The following is a 15220-nucleotide window of genomic DNA, read 5'->3' on the forward strand; positions in this document are numbered from 1 at the left end:
AGCTGTCAACAAACACTTCTTCCTCTGCAGAGGACCCCCGGGAAGTGTCTGCAGCAGATCTGTGGGCCCACCTGATGAATGACACCTTAATCAATGGCTGCTGCCAAAATACATCCTCCCTCTGAGTGCAGATGTTCATATTTTAAACCAAAGAGGGAAACTCCTGAGGACAGGTTGCCTTGGGTTTATTGGCTTCCCCCTTTCCCATGTCATCCCAGAGATGCTGAACTGGATGCCTCCAGTGCTCTGTGGAATAACCACAGCTGAGACAGAAACCCTCCATAGTCCTGTGTCCACCAGCGTGGTGGGACTCCTTGCCTGGCTGCCTTCTCCTGTCACAGCAGTGAATCAGGAGTAAAAACACTTGGAAGCAGGTACCAGTGCTCCAGAAGCACTTGGAGAAGCAACCATGGGCACGGCCTGATGAGCTCGAGTCCACCTGACAGAAGAAGGGAGAGTTTCTCCTGCAAAGGGCTATGCAAGGCTACACTCCCTTATTTATTAACAAGCAATTAGCAAAAAACCCCCCAGCAGAATGGCTGGGAATTGAAATCCACTGGTCAGCCTGAGCAGACTCCCAGTGCTTGTGCAAGATGACATCCCGCTGTGGGCTGAAGGAAATCCAGACTGGTCTGTCTTCCCACAGATGAGCCCCACCGAAGCTCCCCCCAGCACACTCATCCTGGGCAGGCAGCTGTTTTCCATCTCTAAACGTTTCTGAAGGCTGCAGTCTCGTCAGGGAACACTCAGTCCCTCTCACAAGCCCCTCTTAAGTAATCTGCCTGAAATGTGCAGGGAGCCTTTTATGCAAGATCACCTTCTAATTATCCTCCAGTCAAAAGCATGTCCGAACTTAAGGACAAGGAGCAGAATTAATTGCTTAATGAGCTTCTGAATAAATTACTTTCTCTGAAGAAGCTGGACAGGACACACAGGTAGAAGGCACTGGAAACACAGGATCATGTGCAGGGCCAGGAGCTGGACTTTGATGCTGCTTCTGGGTCCAACTCAGGAGATTCTACGATTCTGATTTTCAGTAGATCACAGGAGTGACAACAGGCCTTAACCAAGATGACACCACCATTTTTCTGCATGGATGGTAGTGGCAAGATCCTTAAGTTTTTGAGCCCAGCAAAGCAGAGTGACACCAGTGCCCAGCTACACCCCAATCCCAACACCTCCTGTGGGCCCTTTCTGTTCTCCAGGGGGTTCACAGAGGTGCAAAAGGTGCCTGTGATCAGTGTGATCATGGGGGTCACCTGCTGTTACAGACCCAGCTGGCAGGGACAGATTTACTGGGGCATTTTGACTAGAATTTGCACAGCCTGTCAAAGATCTGTGTGGGAGCTTTCACATCCCGTATTCCCGATGCCGAGTCACGGAGGGCTGCTCCAGCAAGCAGCAGGGGGTCACTGCTCTGGAATCGCAGCCAGTGAGTCAAGGCAGGAGAATGCAACAGTCACATACTGTGTCACTCTGGTTTATAACTGATGAAAGGCCACAGCCAAATTAGAAAAGGAATCAAGAGGTTGTTAAGAGAAGGGTCCGAGCCGACGGGGCCGCGCTGTGATTGCACAATTCAGCGCATCCAGAGTGAAAGGAAAATGTCACTGGCCAGGAATAACCAAAGGAGGAAGATCCCGAAGGAGGAGCACACTCATCGTGGCGGGTGCACCCTCGGTGATGCCGTAAGTGTGGGTGTGTTACCTCGCTCTCCCCAGTGAGCACACTCACCGAGCATCCCACCAAGGAGCACAGCACAGCAACCCAGGCTGGAAACCAGGAAAATTCCAAGCACATGAGCAGCATCCCTGATCCCCGGCTGTCCCTCCAGTGGAAGGGCTGGGGCAGGCAGAGCACACCCCGCCGAGGAGGCTCCAGAAGGGAGGAGGGAGCCAGGAGGCAGAGCTGGAAAATGAAGCTGCCTTTACTCTGTCTCCACCTTTGCTGTAACTTGGGTGAATTCAGAGCACAGAACACCATACACAGAAGCCCCCTGTGAGTGCTGCTGTCACCCTGGCTGATGTACAGAGATGGCAATAGCCCACATGTCACCTCTGCAGCCACCCTAATTAACTGCAGGAGAGGGACAGGAGGAGTCTGTCCCTGTTGGCAGCAACACAGGGCAAACTGGACACTGCTCAGAGGCTGGTAGAGCATGAACTCTGGAGGGGAGGTACTTCCCCCAGAGGGTGGTTGGGCACTGAACAGGCTCCCCAGGGCAGTGGGCACAGCCCCAAACCTGCCAGAGCTCCAGGAGTGTTTGGACAACACCCTCAGGCACAGGGTGGGATTTTGGGGTTGTCCTGTGCAGGGCCAGCAGTTGGACTCGATGATCCCCGTGGATCCCTTCCAGCTCAGGATATTCTGTGATTCCACGAAGCCCCTCTGCCCTTGCTGCCCACAGTGCCCTCTGTGAAGGGCTCAGCACCAGCTCACATGTGCTCCCACCCTCCCTTCCAACACCTCAGCACAGCCTCACGTGGCTCCCAACCACACACCCCATCCATTAGTGTTTGGGAGGTGCAGCTCCCGTCAGAGTCTCATCCCCGAGCAGGGGGAAGGGCAAAGTTAATTTATGTCTGGCTGAGCCCCGTTCGTTTGTCTCCCTTCCCTAAGGGAGTCTGCTCTCATATTTAACCTCTTCATTCTGCTGGCACTGGAGGTGGATGATGCAGCTTGTGGAGAGGTGCAGGCACTTCACTCTCCCCCTCCCCCTGGAATCTTCCTCTCACTTGTGGTCCTTGGGATTCACCCAATGTTTCTCAGGATAAAAAAAAAAAAAAAAGAAAAAAAGAGGACCTCAAGACAAGTATGCATTTAATAAGCAGTGAGACAAATAAGCTCCAGTTATCCCAGCAGAATTACAACACCAGAGAACAATTTTCTGCATTCCTCTGAAGGCCTGAAGGAACCCAATTGCCTGCTCTCAGCCTAAATAGGTACCAGACACCAAGTGCTCCATAAGCAAACAGAGCCCCCAAAGTGCAAAAATGAAATAAGTAAAAAGCTTCACATTACATATAAACCAGCCGTTTGCACCTTGTTATTAATGGTCTTGACTGTGACCTTTAAACCCTGCCTTGCTCAGAGTCATGGATCTACGAGCCTTGGCACCCTCACAACAATTCCAGGACGAGGAGCAGGGAATAAACATGCCTGGCCAGTGCTGGAGAGATGCAGGGAAGGAACTGGCCTGCGACAAACCAGGATGGAGAACCACTCCAGGGCCATCTCCATGTGAATCTGTCCCCATAAACTCAGTGACCAGGGTGTGTGACAGCATGAAAAGTCCTTTGGCCCCATACATACGTGCATATGAGCTACTAACACATGGATCTATCCCAAATTTCAAGGATGAGGGGCTCACAGCATGTAAATAACTGCCAGAGAGCTCATTCCCCAGCATTCTGATGTGGTTCATAAGCCCAGATGACTAGAGTTGCCTTGAGCAGACCCTGTTACCCAGAAATATTTGAGTCTAAACTGCCTCACCTCTGCTTTAAGAATTTTATCATAATAGCACCAGTGAAAGCTGGTAGCACCCACTGTACCACCATGATCCACCAGCTGAAATTCTCCTACATCAAATACCCAACAGCACGCTGATATCAGCTTCCAAACACCTCAAGTCAGACACCAGAAAGTTGTTCCAGTGATGTGTTAAATCATGTTTGTGTTGTCTCTCCAGATGCACATGCAATAAAGTCCTGATCCACAAAGATCTTTACACACTTTTTGTTAAAATCAGTGGTAAGAGGGCAAATTCACACAGGAATTCAGTCACCCAATTGCCTCACAAACAGTAGTTTTACAATGTGTGGTAACACTTCCCCCCTTCCCTCCCTGTCCTTTTTGGAAATTATTTCTGAAGAAGCAAGAGGTTGGCAGGAGGAAAGGCAGAATTCCTCTTCCTGATCAAGAACTAACCTGTCATCACATGGTGAGACACTGCGAGCATCAAAACCCACCCAACAAACCAAACCCACCCCAAACTTGAACCCTGCCTAAATTATCAAAGAGATTATAATTACCCTGGTTTATAAATATACACATTGGCCTCAGGTATAGAAATAAATGCTGATCTTCAAGATTTGACTGAATGAACTGAATGAACTGAAAATCTGACAAGTCTATTAATGCCACACAGAGCCTCATGGAAAGGCTTTTTCCATCCCAATGGCTGTAAGGTCACCACAGTGCATGTTTCCAGGAAATTACATCAATGCTTATCTGCCCTGAGTCATAATTGTAATTTTTTTAATATATATATATACACACACACACATAACTTCATTGAGATGGTATTACTAAGGTATGGGTCAGGTCTAAGTCCCTGCTCCCATGTGGCAAAGAACACTCCTAAAAAGCATGGACAACCCTGCTAGGAAATCATACAGAGCACTCCTCCTTCCTCAAGAATTGCTGGCACTTCTAGAGACAGGAAGATTTTCATTACATAGCCTGCTGCCAGCTCTCCTTTCAGCACAAGCCCATCCCCTTTCTGTTACTGTTATGTCAGGGGAGGACAGTGAGAGAAAGCAGCTCTTGGGATGATACATGGGAGGCAGAGCTTCATTTATAACCCCACACAACTGCTGGAAAAGGTTCAACTTTAAAAAGCATTAGGTTGGTTACCTTATGGGCCCCTGTGGACCAAGAAGTGAAATCACATGAACACAACAGGTCTATTAATCACCACAGTGATTCCAAAGTGAGAAACAGCCCCAGTGACACACATTCAACTGGAAAAAAAAGTTGAGAAAATCACCTACTAGTAGTTAGGTAACTCCAAAAGTATGGGTAGTACCTTTCTGTAGGGCTCCCCTTTTGATTTCTCACTGAATTAAAAGTATTTAACTTGGATTAAAGTCAGTCAACAGACACATAAATGGAGAGCAACAATGGCATTTCTACCTAAACACGTGTGTTTCCCCTCAGCCAGAGTTACAAACAAGCTACACTTACATGAGATGCAGAGGTCACTCTCAGCTTCACAGCACTTGGATTGCAAGGTACAGAAGGATTTGAAAAGAAGAAAAAAATAATTCATTTAATGGTCTTCTTTGTCAAGATGGATTCTAGGTCAACTCAAACTGACCTCATGAAGTAACTGATTGCTTTAGGAACTGTTTCAGAGAACAGAGTAGGCTACAACAAGACTCCTCCATTCACATTCAGAAACTGGAATAATTTACATGACCTTTGAAAGAAGCCATCGAAGTCACAAACCTTCACAGAGATAGTGGAGATCAAGTGTGTTAAGTTATTAGGGGTAAGTGTATGTGTTTATCTGCAAAATGTAAGATGATGGGTTTCCACGTGCCCAGAATTAGCATTTCTCCACAAGCCTCTGCTATTTTTATCACTTCCCCTCTTAAGAAGCCTGGGCTAACGTGACTCTGCTCCCTCACTGCAGAGCAGCAGATCTGCATGGGAAAAAGGAGACATTTTCTCTAATGGGAGAGTGGAAATGAGGTCACACCAATTACCCCAAAGCACTTGGCTGCCACAGCCATCTTTTCACCTCTGCAGTAAACAAACCCTTGGGGCTGGGCTGTACATGAAGCAACTCCTTTGAGGAGTTCTCCACATCTCCCTTCTCCTCAAGTCCTGGTATCAACAACCACAGTACTTCGGACTAACACTTGAAAGTTCAGGTCTCCCCAAAAAAAGCCTCCCATGCAGATATCACAACCACTTTGGGCAGATTCAGAAGCCACCCTGTCTTTCAAAATGCTTTGCCTTGAAGAATAGAAAGTGCACAGTTAAATCTAAAGGAGTAACAACATGAAACAGAGGAGTTTATACAACCATCTCCTTCAGTTATGCAGTAAAACTACCCTTAAGGACAGAGAAGAAAGAAATGTGTTTGCACACTATAATCTATATTAAACAGACGCTTAAGAAGTCAACAAATTCAATGTGTTAAGAAGCAACTTTTTAATAAAGAAAGCAAAATCATACTTTGCTGTTAACAAATATTTTGAAAAAGGCTTATAAAATTAAATCTAAGCCAAGTATCTGGTGCATCTGCAGCTGAGAAGGAAGTATCAATATTCCAAACACCTGTTCAGTTTGTGTACTCTCCTTTCTTACAGAGGAAGTATGAGCTTCCAGTTGTCCAAGTGATTTAGAGAGCAATAAACTATTGCTCAACAAAAACTATTTTCTTAGATGACTATAGACTAAGGCCAAAGAAGAAATTCATATGTTAAGCACCATCAACATGGAAGCCTGTCAAAGATGTCAGTTTGAAGAGCCCAGATTTCTTCCTTGCCTCCCAGGACTGGGGGTCAGCCAACCACCAGGGTGAGGCTCACTAGAATCAAACCAAACTATCACGGAAAACACACTCCAGTCACACTGGAGTTGGTTGATGCCACAGGCTGGGCAGCAGCAGGACCTCAGTGTGTTCCACAGTGAAGCTGAAGGGTGGAAGAAGAATCCCAAAGCACTGGAAGAAAGAGAACACAACAATAAATCAGCTCAGCTTCCAAACCAACTTCCTCCTGTAGGCTCAAAGTATGAACAAAACCCACCCCGTGTCTTCCCCTCAAGGCAACAGAACTGCAATCCCTTCACTGCTGATGACATGAAACAGGCTTGTTGTAAACACTAAGTATTAATGAAGACACACAAAAGAAGGAAAACCCCCTGGAAGCCACTCACCCCTGGCATGGTCCACTCAGCTGGAGGCCAAGACACTGGGAGCACTCACCGGCCACAGCACCCGCAGCACCTGGGCAGAGGCAGGAGGGTTAGGATGGCATTTCTCCATGCCACAACTCTTCCAGCTGCTCAGCACTGTGCCTTCAGGGCTGATCAGACAGGGGAGAAGGGTAGTTATAGAATCACAGAGTGGTTTGGGTTTGGAAGGGACCTTAAAGATCATCTCCTGTCTTGATTTACGGGTCATCGACTCAAACATGTGCAAACTGAACAGCCCATCCACCAAGAGCAGCCCGTGCTTCCAGACAGGATCCATATTCTAGGTGCCATCTAAACAGTTCCAGAAATAAAGATTAGGCTAAAACAAATGCTGCAAGCTCCCCTGCACCTTCTCAACCCATCCCCCCAAGTATTCCCCTGGGACTCGGGTTATCCTCACACAAACCCTCGTTTCGTGAGGCAGCAACGACAGGACTCATTTACTTTGAAGGTTTCACTTTGGCCCTCCTGGCTTCTATCATAACCTCAAATATTACATTAAAAAGGCTTTTAAAACATAACATTCACAGCAGTGCAGGAGCTTTTCCTTGCAGCCAGCTCTTCCCTGCCTGTTTGCGTGTGGCACCTTCCCATTAAGTGCATGAGTTAAGATGTAGATTAGCAAGGCAAGAAACCTTTGCCCTTGGCACCCACACTCAGCTCTGACAGGAAACTTCAGGCTTTTTTTTTTTCCTATCAAGTGTAGAACCACTCATTACACATTGGCAGGGAAGTGCACATCTCCAAACTATACACATTTTCTCTTAGATAAGCAAAAGACTCAAGTGTTTATAAATATGAAAAGTTCAGCAGCTGGCTAAAAACTTAATTCTCCAGTCTCACTTAATGAGCTTTGGGGAAAGTGGTAGGGGGATTTGTTCAGAAAGTAAAGCAGAGTGTCACAGAAAGCAGGACTTGCCAGGCACGGCTCTGCTTTGCCCTATTTTCTGTCCCTAGATGGCTGCTCTGGGCAAAATGGCACAGAAGGTTCTTACGGGGAGCCAGGGAACATTCAGAATGGGAAATGCTTTCTCCTAATCTTGCAATCATAAAAATTAGCCAATTTTTAATTTAAGTCCCATGACTTCTTTCTTTCTTGTGAAAATACCAAGCGATCCATATCAAACCACTTTGGAACATGGACTGTCTTAGGATTTTGTCCAATTCCCTGAACAAGGAAGTTGTTTTCAGTAGGATTCAGCAGGAACACTGCTGCATTATTTTTTCAATAATTTAATATTAACTAATACTGGTCTACTCCAGTAGCATAAGGTTTGGATTTAAGCAATTGGATTGATCTGCTTGGAATTGCCCAGAGAAGCTGTGGTTGCCCCATCCCTGGAAGTGTTCAAGGCCACTTGGTCTTGTGGAAAGTGTCCCTGCCCATGGCAGGGGGTAGAACGGGATGAGCTTTAAGGTCCCTCTCAAGCCAAAGCATTCCATGATTCTATGAAGGTGTGTTGGGTGCTTTCAGGAATCTCTGGGCAGATTGTTTACAGTGCCTGCTGTCACTCTGCATCACTGTGTCCTTGAAAGCAGACTTCTGAGTGTCTTTGTATTCCACAAGGAATTGTGCAACCCCACTTTTGCAAGATGATATACAGCCACCCAATTCTCCACCCATGTAATTAACTAAGAAATAAAAATTCATACTGAATGAAAAAGTAATCAGACCCTTTTGTCTGCAGTTACAACAGAAGTTGTTTTATGTAGCAGTGCTTTTCAGCTTGTTCAGTGAGCTGTACATATAACTGTCATCCCTTTTGTGTGCCTCCTCCCTTCTGTCACTTATTGGGATGAATTTAAGCAGCAACTGCTTGAGAAACAGAGCTGTCTGATGATCAAGAACAGTGTGATTCTCCAAGAGGTCAGAAATCTAGATGACAGAAACAGCAAGGCTGAGCTGTCACCCTCTGGGAGCACTTGCACTGGTCCTGCAGCTCATGAGGATCCTCCACCACCGCCTGTCCCACTGTCCTCACCAGCACCGGCTCAACACGGTGCATCTGCACTTATCAAATCACAGGATGGGCTGGAAGGGACCTTAAACATCATCTAATTCCAACCCCGTGCCGTGGGCAGGACCCTCTCCCACTAGACCAGGTTGCTCAGAACTCCATCCAACCTGGCCTTGGACACTTCCAGGGACGAAGAGTCCACAACCTCTGCGGGCAGCAACCTCTGCGGGCATCTCCTCTAAGTGGATCAGTAAATGCCAAACATCCCAGCACCAGTCCCCAGCACCTGCAAACCACCCCACCTGTGCCAGACACACTGAAAAGCCCCGTGGTGCCAGCCCACAGTGCTGGGAGTGTGGGGGCAGGATCCCTTCCTGCTCTGGAGGGAGCTGGTGCCAGCGCTCGGGGCCCTGCTGGTGCTGGATCCCTCTGTGTACATTGGAACCGGCCAACGCTTCCTTGTGATTTTTGGCCACTCGGAATATTTTTAGCAATTTGCCAAGGTTTACCCCGTGATTTATTGTGGAGGAAACAAACTCAAGCACTAACAAATGAAAGTATGTAAACTGCAGACTTTTCAAGTCAATAGGAAGGTATTCGGCTCCTGAAAGCCCTTCCGAGGCTGGGGGGATTCAACTGCTGGAAAAACAGTTGGATTAAGAAGCAACTGAAATGGAATCCAAGGAGCCACAGCTTGGAGATTTACAGGGAAAAATTCCAGACACAAAAATCTCCAACTGCCTTTCCTAAAATTCTGGAATTTCCAGGAAATCTAGAACAGAATTCGTCGGAAATAAATACATTTTGCATTGCTTTTTCCTAAGGCCAAAGCATTGCAGATAAACCATTCATTACCTCAAATTACTATATTTAATAAGTTAAAACACAGTAAGGTGAAAAATAACAAAATACACAGTAAAATACAACTTAAAAAGCTTAAAGCACTGGAATTACTTGAAGATGTAACACTAGATACAGCAAATAAGAACTGTTTTATTACAGTGAAGGCTGGTGTCTTTAAATAGGAGATAATATTCCATTTTTTTGTATGAAAATTCAACCAGATGCTACTCCTACAGAGCTCCAAAACACAAGAGATAATGTATGAAGTGTTAGCAACCATCACAGCATTATCTATAGTTAAAATATTGAGGCAATCTATTAATTGAATCATGGAATCACAGAATGGTTTGGGTTGGAAGGGACCTTAAAGATGATCTTGTCCCATGTATTTTATTGCCCTGTTGGCATCAAAAAAATAAAATAAAAAGAATTGCCCTGTGGGCAGTAAAATCAGAAGTGTTAGTTTGATGGTGAAGTGCAAGTTTTCTGAATGCTCTTGAAAACATCAGGAATGGGATCAAAAGTACAATCATGCAATAATTAGAATAAGGAAGAATTTTAGTCATTAGAGTATGACTGGGAGTAAACATTAAAATCAGCTAAAATAGCCAAATACTTGAAGGTGGTATTTTCTTCTCAGCTGTCAATCTTAAGAAATTAATACAGAATTCACCTCTTGCCTGATGATCTCAGTACAAAATTTCCACTTTTGCCAGTATTAAACTAGGACAGAGTGGCAAGAACCCCTCTGTCTGTGCCTCCCACCACTGTGACCTGGCTGGGGAAGGATGTGACAATGTGCCTCTTGATCATTTCAGCTGAACAGACACTATCCATCCCTTCCTATAGAAAACAAACCAAAGAAACACCCTGCCAAATGACCAAACTCTGGGAGTTTTCCCCCACACAACACACTTGGACATGTCACTTGACATCCAAACTGCCATTCTGCAAAGCCAACTCACTCATACAAAGTCCTTTTTCTTTTTTTTTTTTTGTGGTTCAAGAAACCCAGCAGAGAGAACTTCACCAAGCAATTCTTTGTTAGCATAACATTTGACCTTGTATCTCTTTGGAAATCATACAACTTTGCTAATGCAGCCCTTCCAGAATTAATCAAGCAGATAGTTAGCCCCTAGTCACCATGAACCCAGCCAATTATGAGCAGCACTGAAATTTGTCACTGGCATGTCCAACTACATTTTCCAACATAAAGATCAACAGAACTGGGTGGAAATGAGACCCCACTCTCAGACCTGCATGACTTGGACACTAGACTGGGCTCACTAGCAAAGCCAAGGCTTTTAGGAGCAAAGTATTCTTAAAATAAAGGGCTTTCCTCCTGGGTCTCCATTACCTGCTGCATTAAACCAGCCAGGAAGCAAATGCCTTTCACCCTCTATTTTGACTAGCAAAGCTACAATAAATGATTCACTGAGAGTTCACAGCTCTTTATTTGCCACTCTGCTCTACTGCATGAGATCTGCAGTTCAATCAAGGCCAAACCTACTGTGTGGATTACTTTGGGAAGCTGCCTGTGCAGTTTGTCCCTCAGCTTCCAGAGTCCAGGGAGAGATGACAAGGTTACAACCAGCAGATGTTAACAGAAGTAAGGAAGAGAAACCCTAAAAAGAGCAGGGCAGAGAGAGGGAGAAAGAGATGGGCACAGAAGACACCCATAGGAACAGACATATTTAAGATATGGCTCATTTAAGATACATATTTAAGATATGACATATTTAAGATACAAGCTCAACAACTGACACATTTAAAGCATCACAGATTATTGCCATCATCAAGTCCAATTTCTATCCCTGAACAGGTACTTAAATGACAGAACTGTGGTCACTGAGCACATTCTCCACCTAGTAACTGGAAACAGATGAGATATAAAAATACTGAAAGGTAAGTGACAGCCAAACTCACTTGTGACCCTGCTCTGAAGTTAGCAGTTACTTTACCTGTTCTCATCTGTTCCACTCACATCATGCTATGGGTTTCCAATGCTCACAAGAGACCTGTTTTTCCTGCAGCCCAGCCTGCATTTCACTCCCTTCTCAAAATCTCCAGTCAACACGTTTATTTTTGAGCCTCTCCCACTGCAGTCTTCCACTTCTTTGAGGACAAAATCCATCCTCAACACAGTGCTCTGGGGCAAAACTTCTCTGGTGCTGAAATGCTGCTCTCTCACCCTAACAGTGCAAATGAAAGCCACGGGATGTTGTAGTAAACAGTTCATCTTGTTGTCAAAACAGCCATTTTGCCCAAATCTCAACACCTGTCACTACCAAGGTTCTTAAAGAAGCAGATAAAATAATTCATGCCCCACAAACACGAGACTGACTAGAGGCTGCTCCACCCCAGACACCAAAATTGCCAGAAATCCCCCAGGATAGCTAAGCAAGGCAGTACTTACAGCTTTAGCCAAAATGACCATCAGCTCAGGGAACTGGTGGGTGAGCAGGGCCAGCATGGCTGAAAAGGAGCACAGGCCTGCTGTGAAATGGATGAAAAAGGGAAGTTCCTTCTGGGGGTAAACGGAGACCTCGTGAAATGCTGAAAGGAAAAAATGGAGAATGTTGGCACTGGACAGTCAAAGAAGGTGTTCTGAACTATTTATAGTCCTGTAACCCAGCTCTGGACCTTCAGAAGGAAGAAGTGTGGACTCAAGACTTGTGCAGCACATCTTAGGTCCCTGTACTTAAACTCTTACCCTCCTCAAAAATTTTCTATTTGTCTTCACTGCTAGTAGTTATTACACCTGTGTCTTCATTATTAACAGTTATTACACCTTTATCTTCATTTTTAAGTTATTACATCTGTCTTCATTTTTAACAGTTATTGCACCTTTATCTTCATTTTTAAGTTATTGCACCTTTGTCTTCATAATTAACAGTTATTGCACCTTTATCTTCATTTTTAAGTTATTGCACCTTTGTCTTCATAATTAACAGTTATTGCACCTTTATCTTCATTTTTAAGTTATTGCACCTTTGTCTTCATAATTAACAGTTATTGCACCTTTGTCTTCATAATTAACAGTTATTGCACCTTTATCTTCATTTTTAAGTTACTGCACCTTTGCCTTCATTATTAACAGTTATTGCACCTTTATCTTCATTTTTAACAGTTATTGCACCTTTGCCTTCATTATTAACAGTTATTGCACCTTTATCTTCATTTTTAAGTTATTGCACCTTTGTCTTCATTATTAACAGTTATTGCACCTTTATCTTCATTATTAACAGTTATTGCACCTTTGCCTTCATTATTAAGTTATTACACCTGTCTTCATTTTTAAGTTATTGCACCTTTGCCTTCATTATTAAGTTATTACACCTGTCTTCATTTTTAAGTTATTGCACCTTTGCCTTCATTATTAACAGTTATTGCACCTTTGCCTTCATTATTAACAGTTATTGCACCTTTATCTTCATTTTTAAGTTATTGCACCTTTATCTTCATTATTAACAGTTATTGCACCTTTGCCTTCATTATTAACAGTTATTGCACCTTTATCTTCATTTTTAAGTTATTGCACCTTTATCTTCATTATTAACAGTTATTGCACCTTTGCCTTCATTATTAACAGTTATTGCACCTTTATCTTCATTTTTAAGTTATTGCACCTTTATCTTCATTATTAACAGTTATTGCACCTTTGCCTTCATTATTAAGTTATTACACCTCTCTCTTCATTATTAATAATTATTACACCTGTGTCTTCATTATTAATAGTTATTACACCTTTATCTTCATTATTAATATTCTCTTTCCAGTTTTTTTTTTCACTTGGGCCTTTATTTTCAAAGCAGGCTCAGTTTTTGGTGCACAGTCTTTTAACAGGACAGAGGGAAGTAAAACTCACAAGCTGTTCAAAATTACCCAGAGCAATTAAAACAATTCTGGAGCAGTAATCCTGTCACCCTGAAGGGAACAGCACATCTCCCCACCCTGGGAGAAGCTGAGCAAGTACAAAACCACCAGCATGTTGTACATACAAGGGAGCTGCTTAATACTTCTCCAGGATTTCTGGTTGTAGGCTACAGTAAATTTGCTCAGAGCAGCTGACAGAGCAGACCCCAAAGAAAACAGCCCCAGGACTGGGTTATAAATTCTGCACATAGCAGCTCCTTGCAGTTTCCAATCTGTGGTAACCAAATCCAAAGCAGGTGATTAGCCCAGGCTAAGGGTGGCATGTGGAGCTTTCAGCACTCACAACACTACTACTGGTCACCAGCTGAGGACCTGCTCGGTGAATTTGCAATTACTGGCTTTAAAAACCTGCAGCTCTGACTCCCATCCAATGATTTGAGAGGGTTTTTAAATGAAAAGAAACAGAACAAAACAAAACAAAAGTTTCTCTAACAATATGTAATCATGAAAGGGCTGCACTTCTCGACAGGCTGTTTTTAAAATCTAACAAACCCCTCAAATTTTAAAGCCAGAAGCAAGTCCAGTTGTATTCTTTTTAAACTGAAGGTTGAAGGGGAAGAAGACACACTTTACCCTCCCAGCTTCTGGTTTTGAATGCTGGTACATGAAAGCATCATTAGAAAACAAGCCCAGCAGAAGTGCCTTTGTGCTACTGCAAATGGCAAAGTGCTTGGGGTTTCTTTTGCTTTTAAATGATATGATTTTGGAGCACAATGAAGTAGAACATTTGGAGATCCATGAATAACACCCATCAGAGATGTTAATGTTATTCAGAGATTCCTACTACCTAAAAACTCACCTCATTTTTAAAGCACGGAGCAATATAATTTAGGAAAGGTCCCAACATAACTTAGGAAAGTGTTAAAAAAAAGGAATAATTTATTTTTTTTTTTGCACTGGCTTTTCCTACACTGGGAAATTTAAACCAAATCCAAAATAGGTAAGGACAACCCAAGACAACTCCACACATTCACAGCCATTTGAGAGTTGTTACTCACAGACCAATCCAGGATTTCTGAATCCTTGATTTGGACAACGTTATTTTAAATAGATAAATTTAAAAAAATTAAGTGTCAAGACTTCTCGGGGAAGTAGTGCAATAAAAGTGTTAAGATGATTTTATTTATGGGTAGTTTTATATTTAAAACATAACAGGAATGCGTGAGTGATCCTGTTGAAATATCTGCATGTGTTGGGGTTTAATTATGCTGGGAAGTCTACAATTTAGGGTTAGTTGCTAACCAAGGAATTCCTTGTGCAATATCCTGCATAAGTGAGAAATGAGTAATTTAAAGCAGTCTGGGGGCAAATTTAAATTACACATTTTAAATATAACTTCAGGCTTTTAAATAGAAACACGTATGTGCACTTTTCCTTTCCACAGCTGTGGGCTCTGTGGGTCTGCTGGGGCTTTTGCAGTAGCTCTTTCCAGTCCCAGGGGAATTGTGTACAAGTTCAGCCCCAAAGGATTTCTATTAAGATGTACAATTAAGAGTCCAATTCTACTCTAAATTAATGGTATTTTCCTAAATATGATGAGCACAGGGTGTAGTGATTTAGTTTATTTGCCTCACTCAAAGGAAAAAAAACCAACCATGAAGGGTCATAATTGCACAAAATAACCTTGAAGCAATGAGCAGCTGGGCAAGACCTACTTTTCAGCATCAAATATTAGTGCAAATCCACAGATATATATGGATAAAAAGTTCCAGGAGGCATCCAGCAGACAAATATGGACCAATGACTTAATGACAGAAATACAGACTATAGAA

General features: G+C 43.6%; 1 protein-coding gene across 5 annotated transcripts in view; it reads right to left on the reverse strand.

Moving 5' to 3' along the window:
• The window catches only part of ST7L (suppression of tumorigenicity 7 like), a 32710-nt gene that overhangs the window by 2594 nt on the left and 14896 nt on the right, over positions 1 to 15220 (reverse strand). For 3 of the 5 annotated variants that reach the window (XM_032710338.1, XM_032710337.1, XM_032710336.1), the window contains exon 14: positions 11929 to 12068. In XM_032710338.1, coding sequence (XP_032566229.1) covers positions 11929 to 12068 — 140 coding nt within the window. Of the gene's footprint in view, positions 1 to 5919; positions 6458 to 6672; positions 6743 to 11928; positions 12069 to 15220 lie in introns of those variants that run through there. The other 2 variants (XM_032710339.1, XM_032710340.1) reach the window with 1 other exon arrangement.

This window comes from Chiroxiphia lanceolata, chromosome 25, assembly GCF_009829145.1.
Source record: "Chiroxiphia lanceolata isolate bChiLan1 chromosome 25, bChiLan1.pri, whole genome shotgun sequence".
Lineage (NCBI taxonomy): Eukaryota > Metazoa > Chordata > Aves > Passeriformes > Pipridae > Chiroxiphia > Chiroxiphia lanceolata.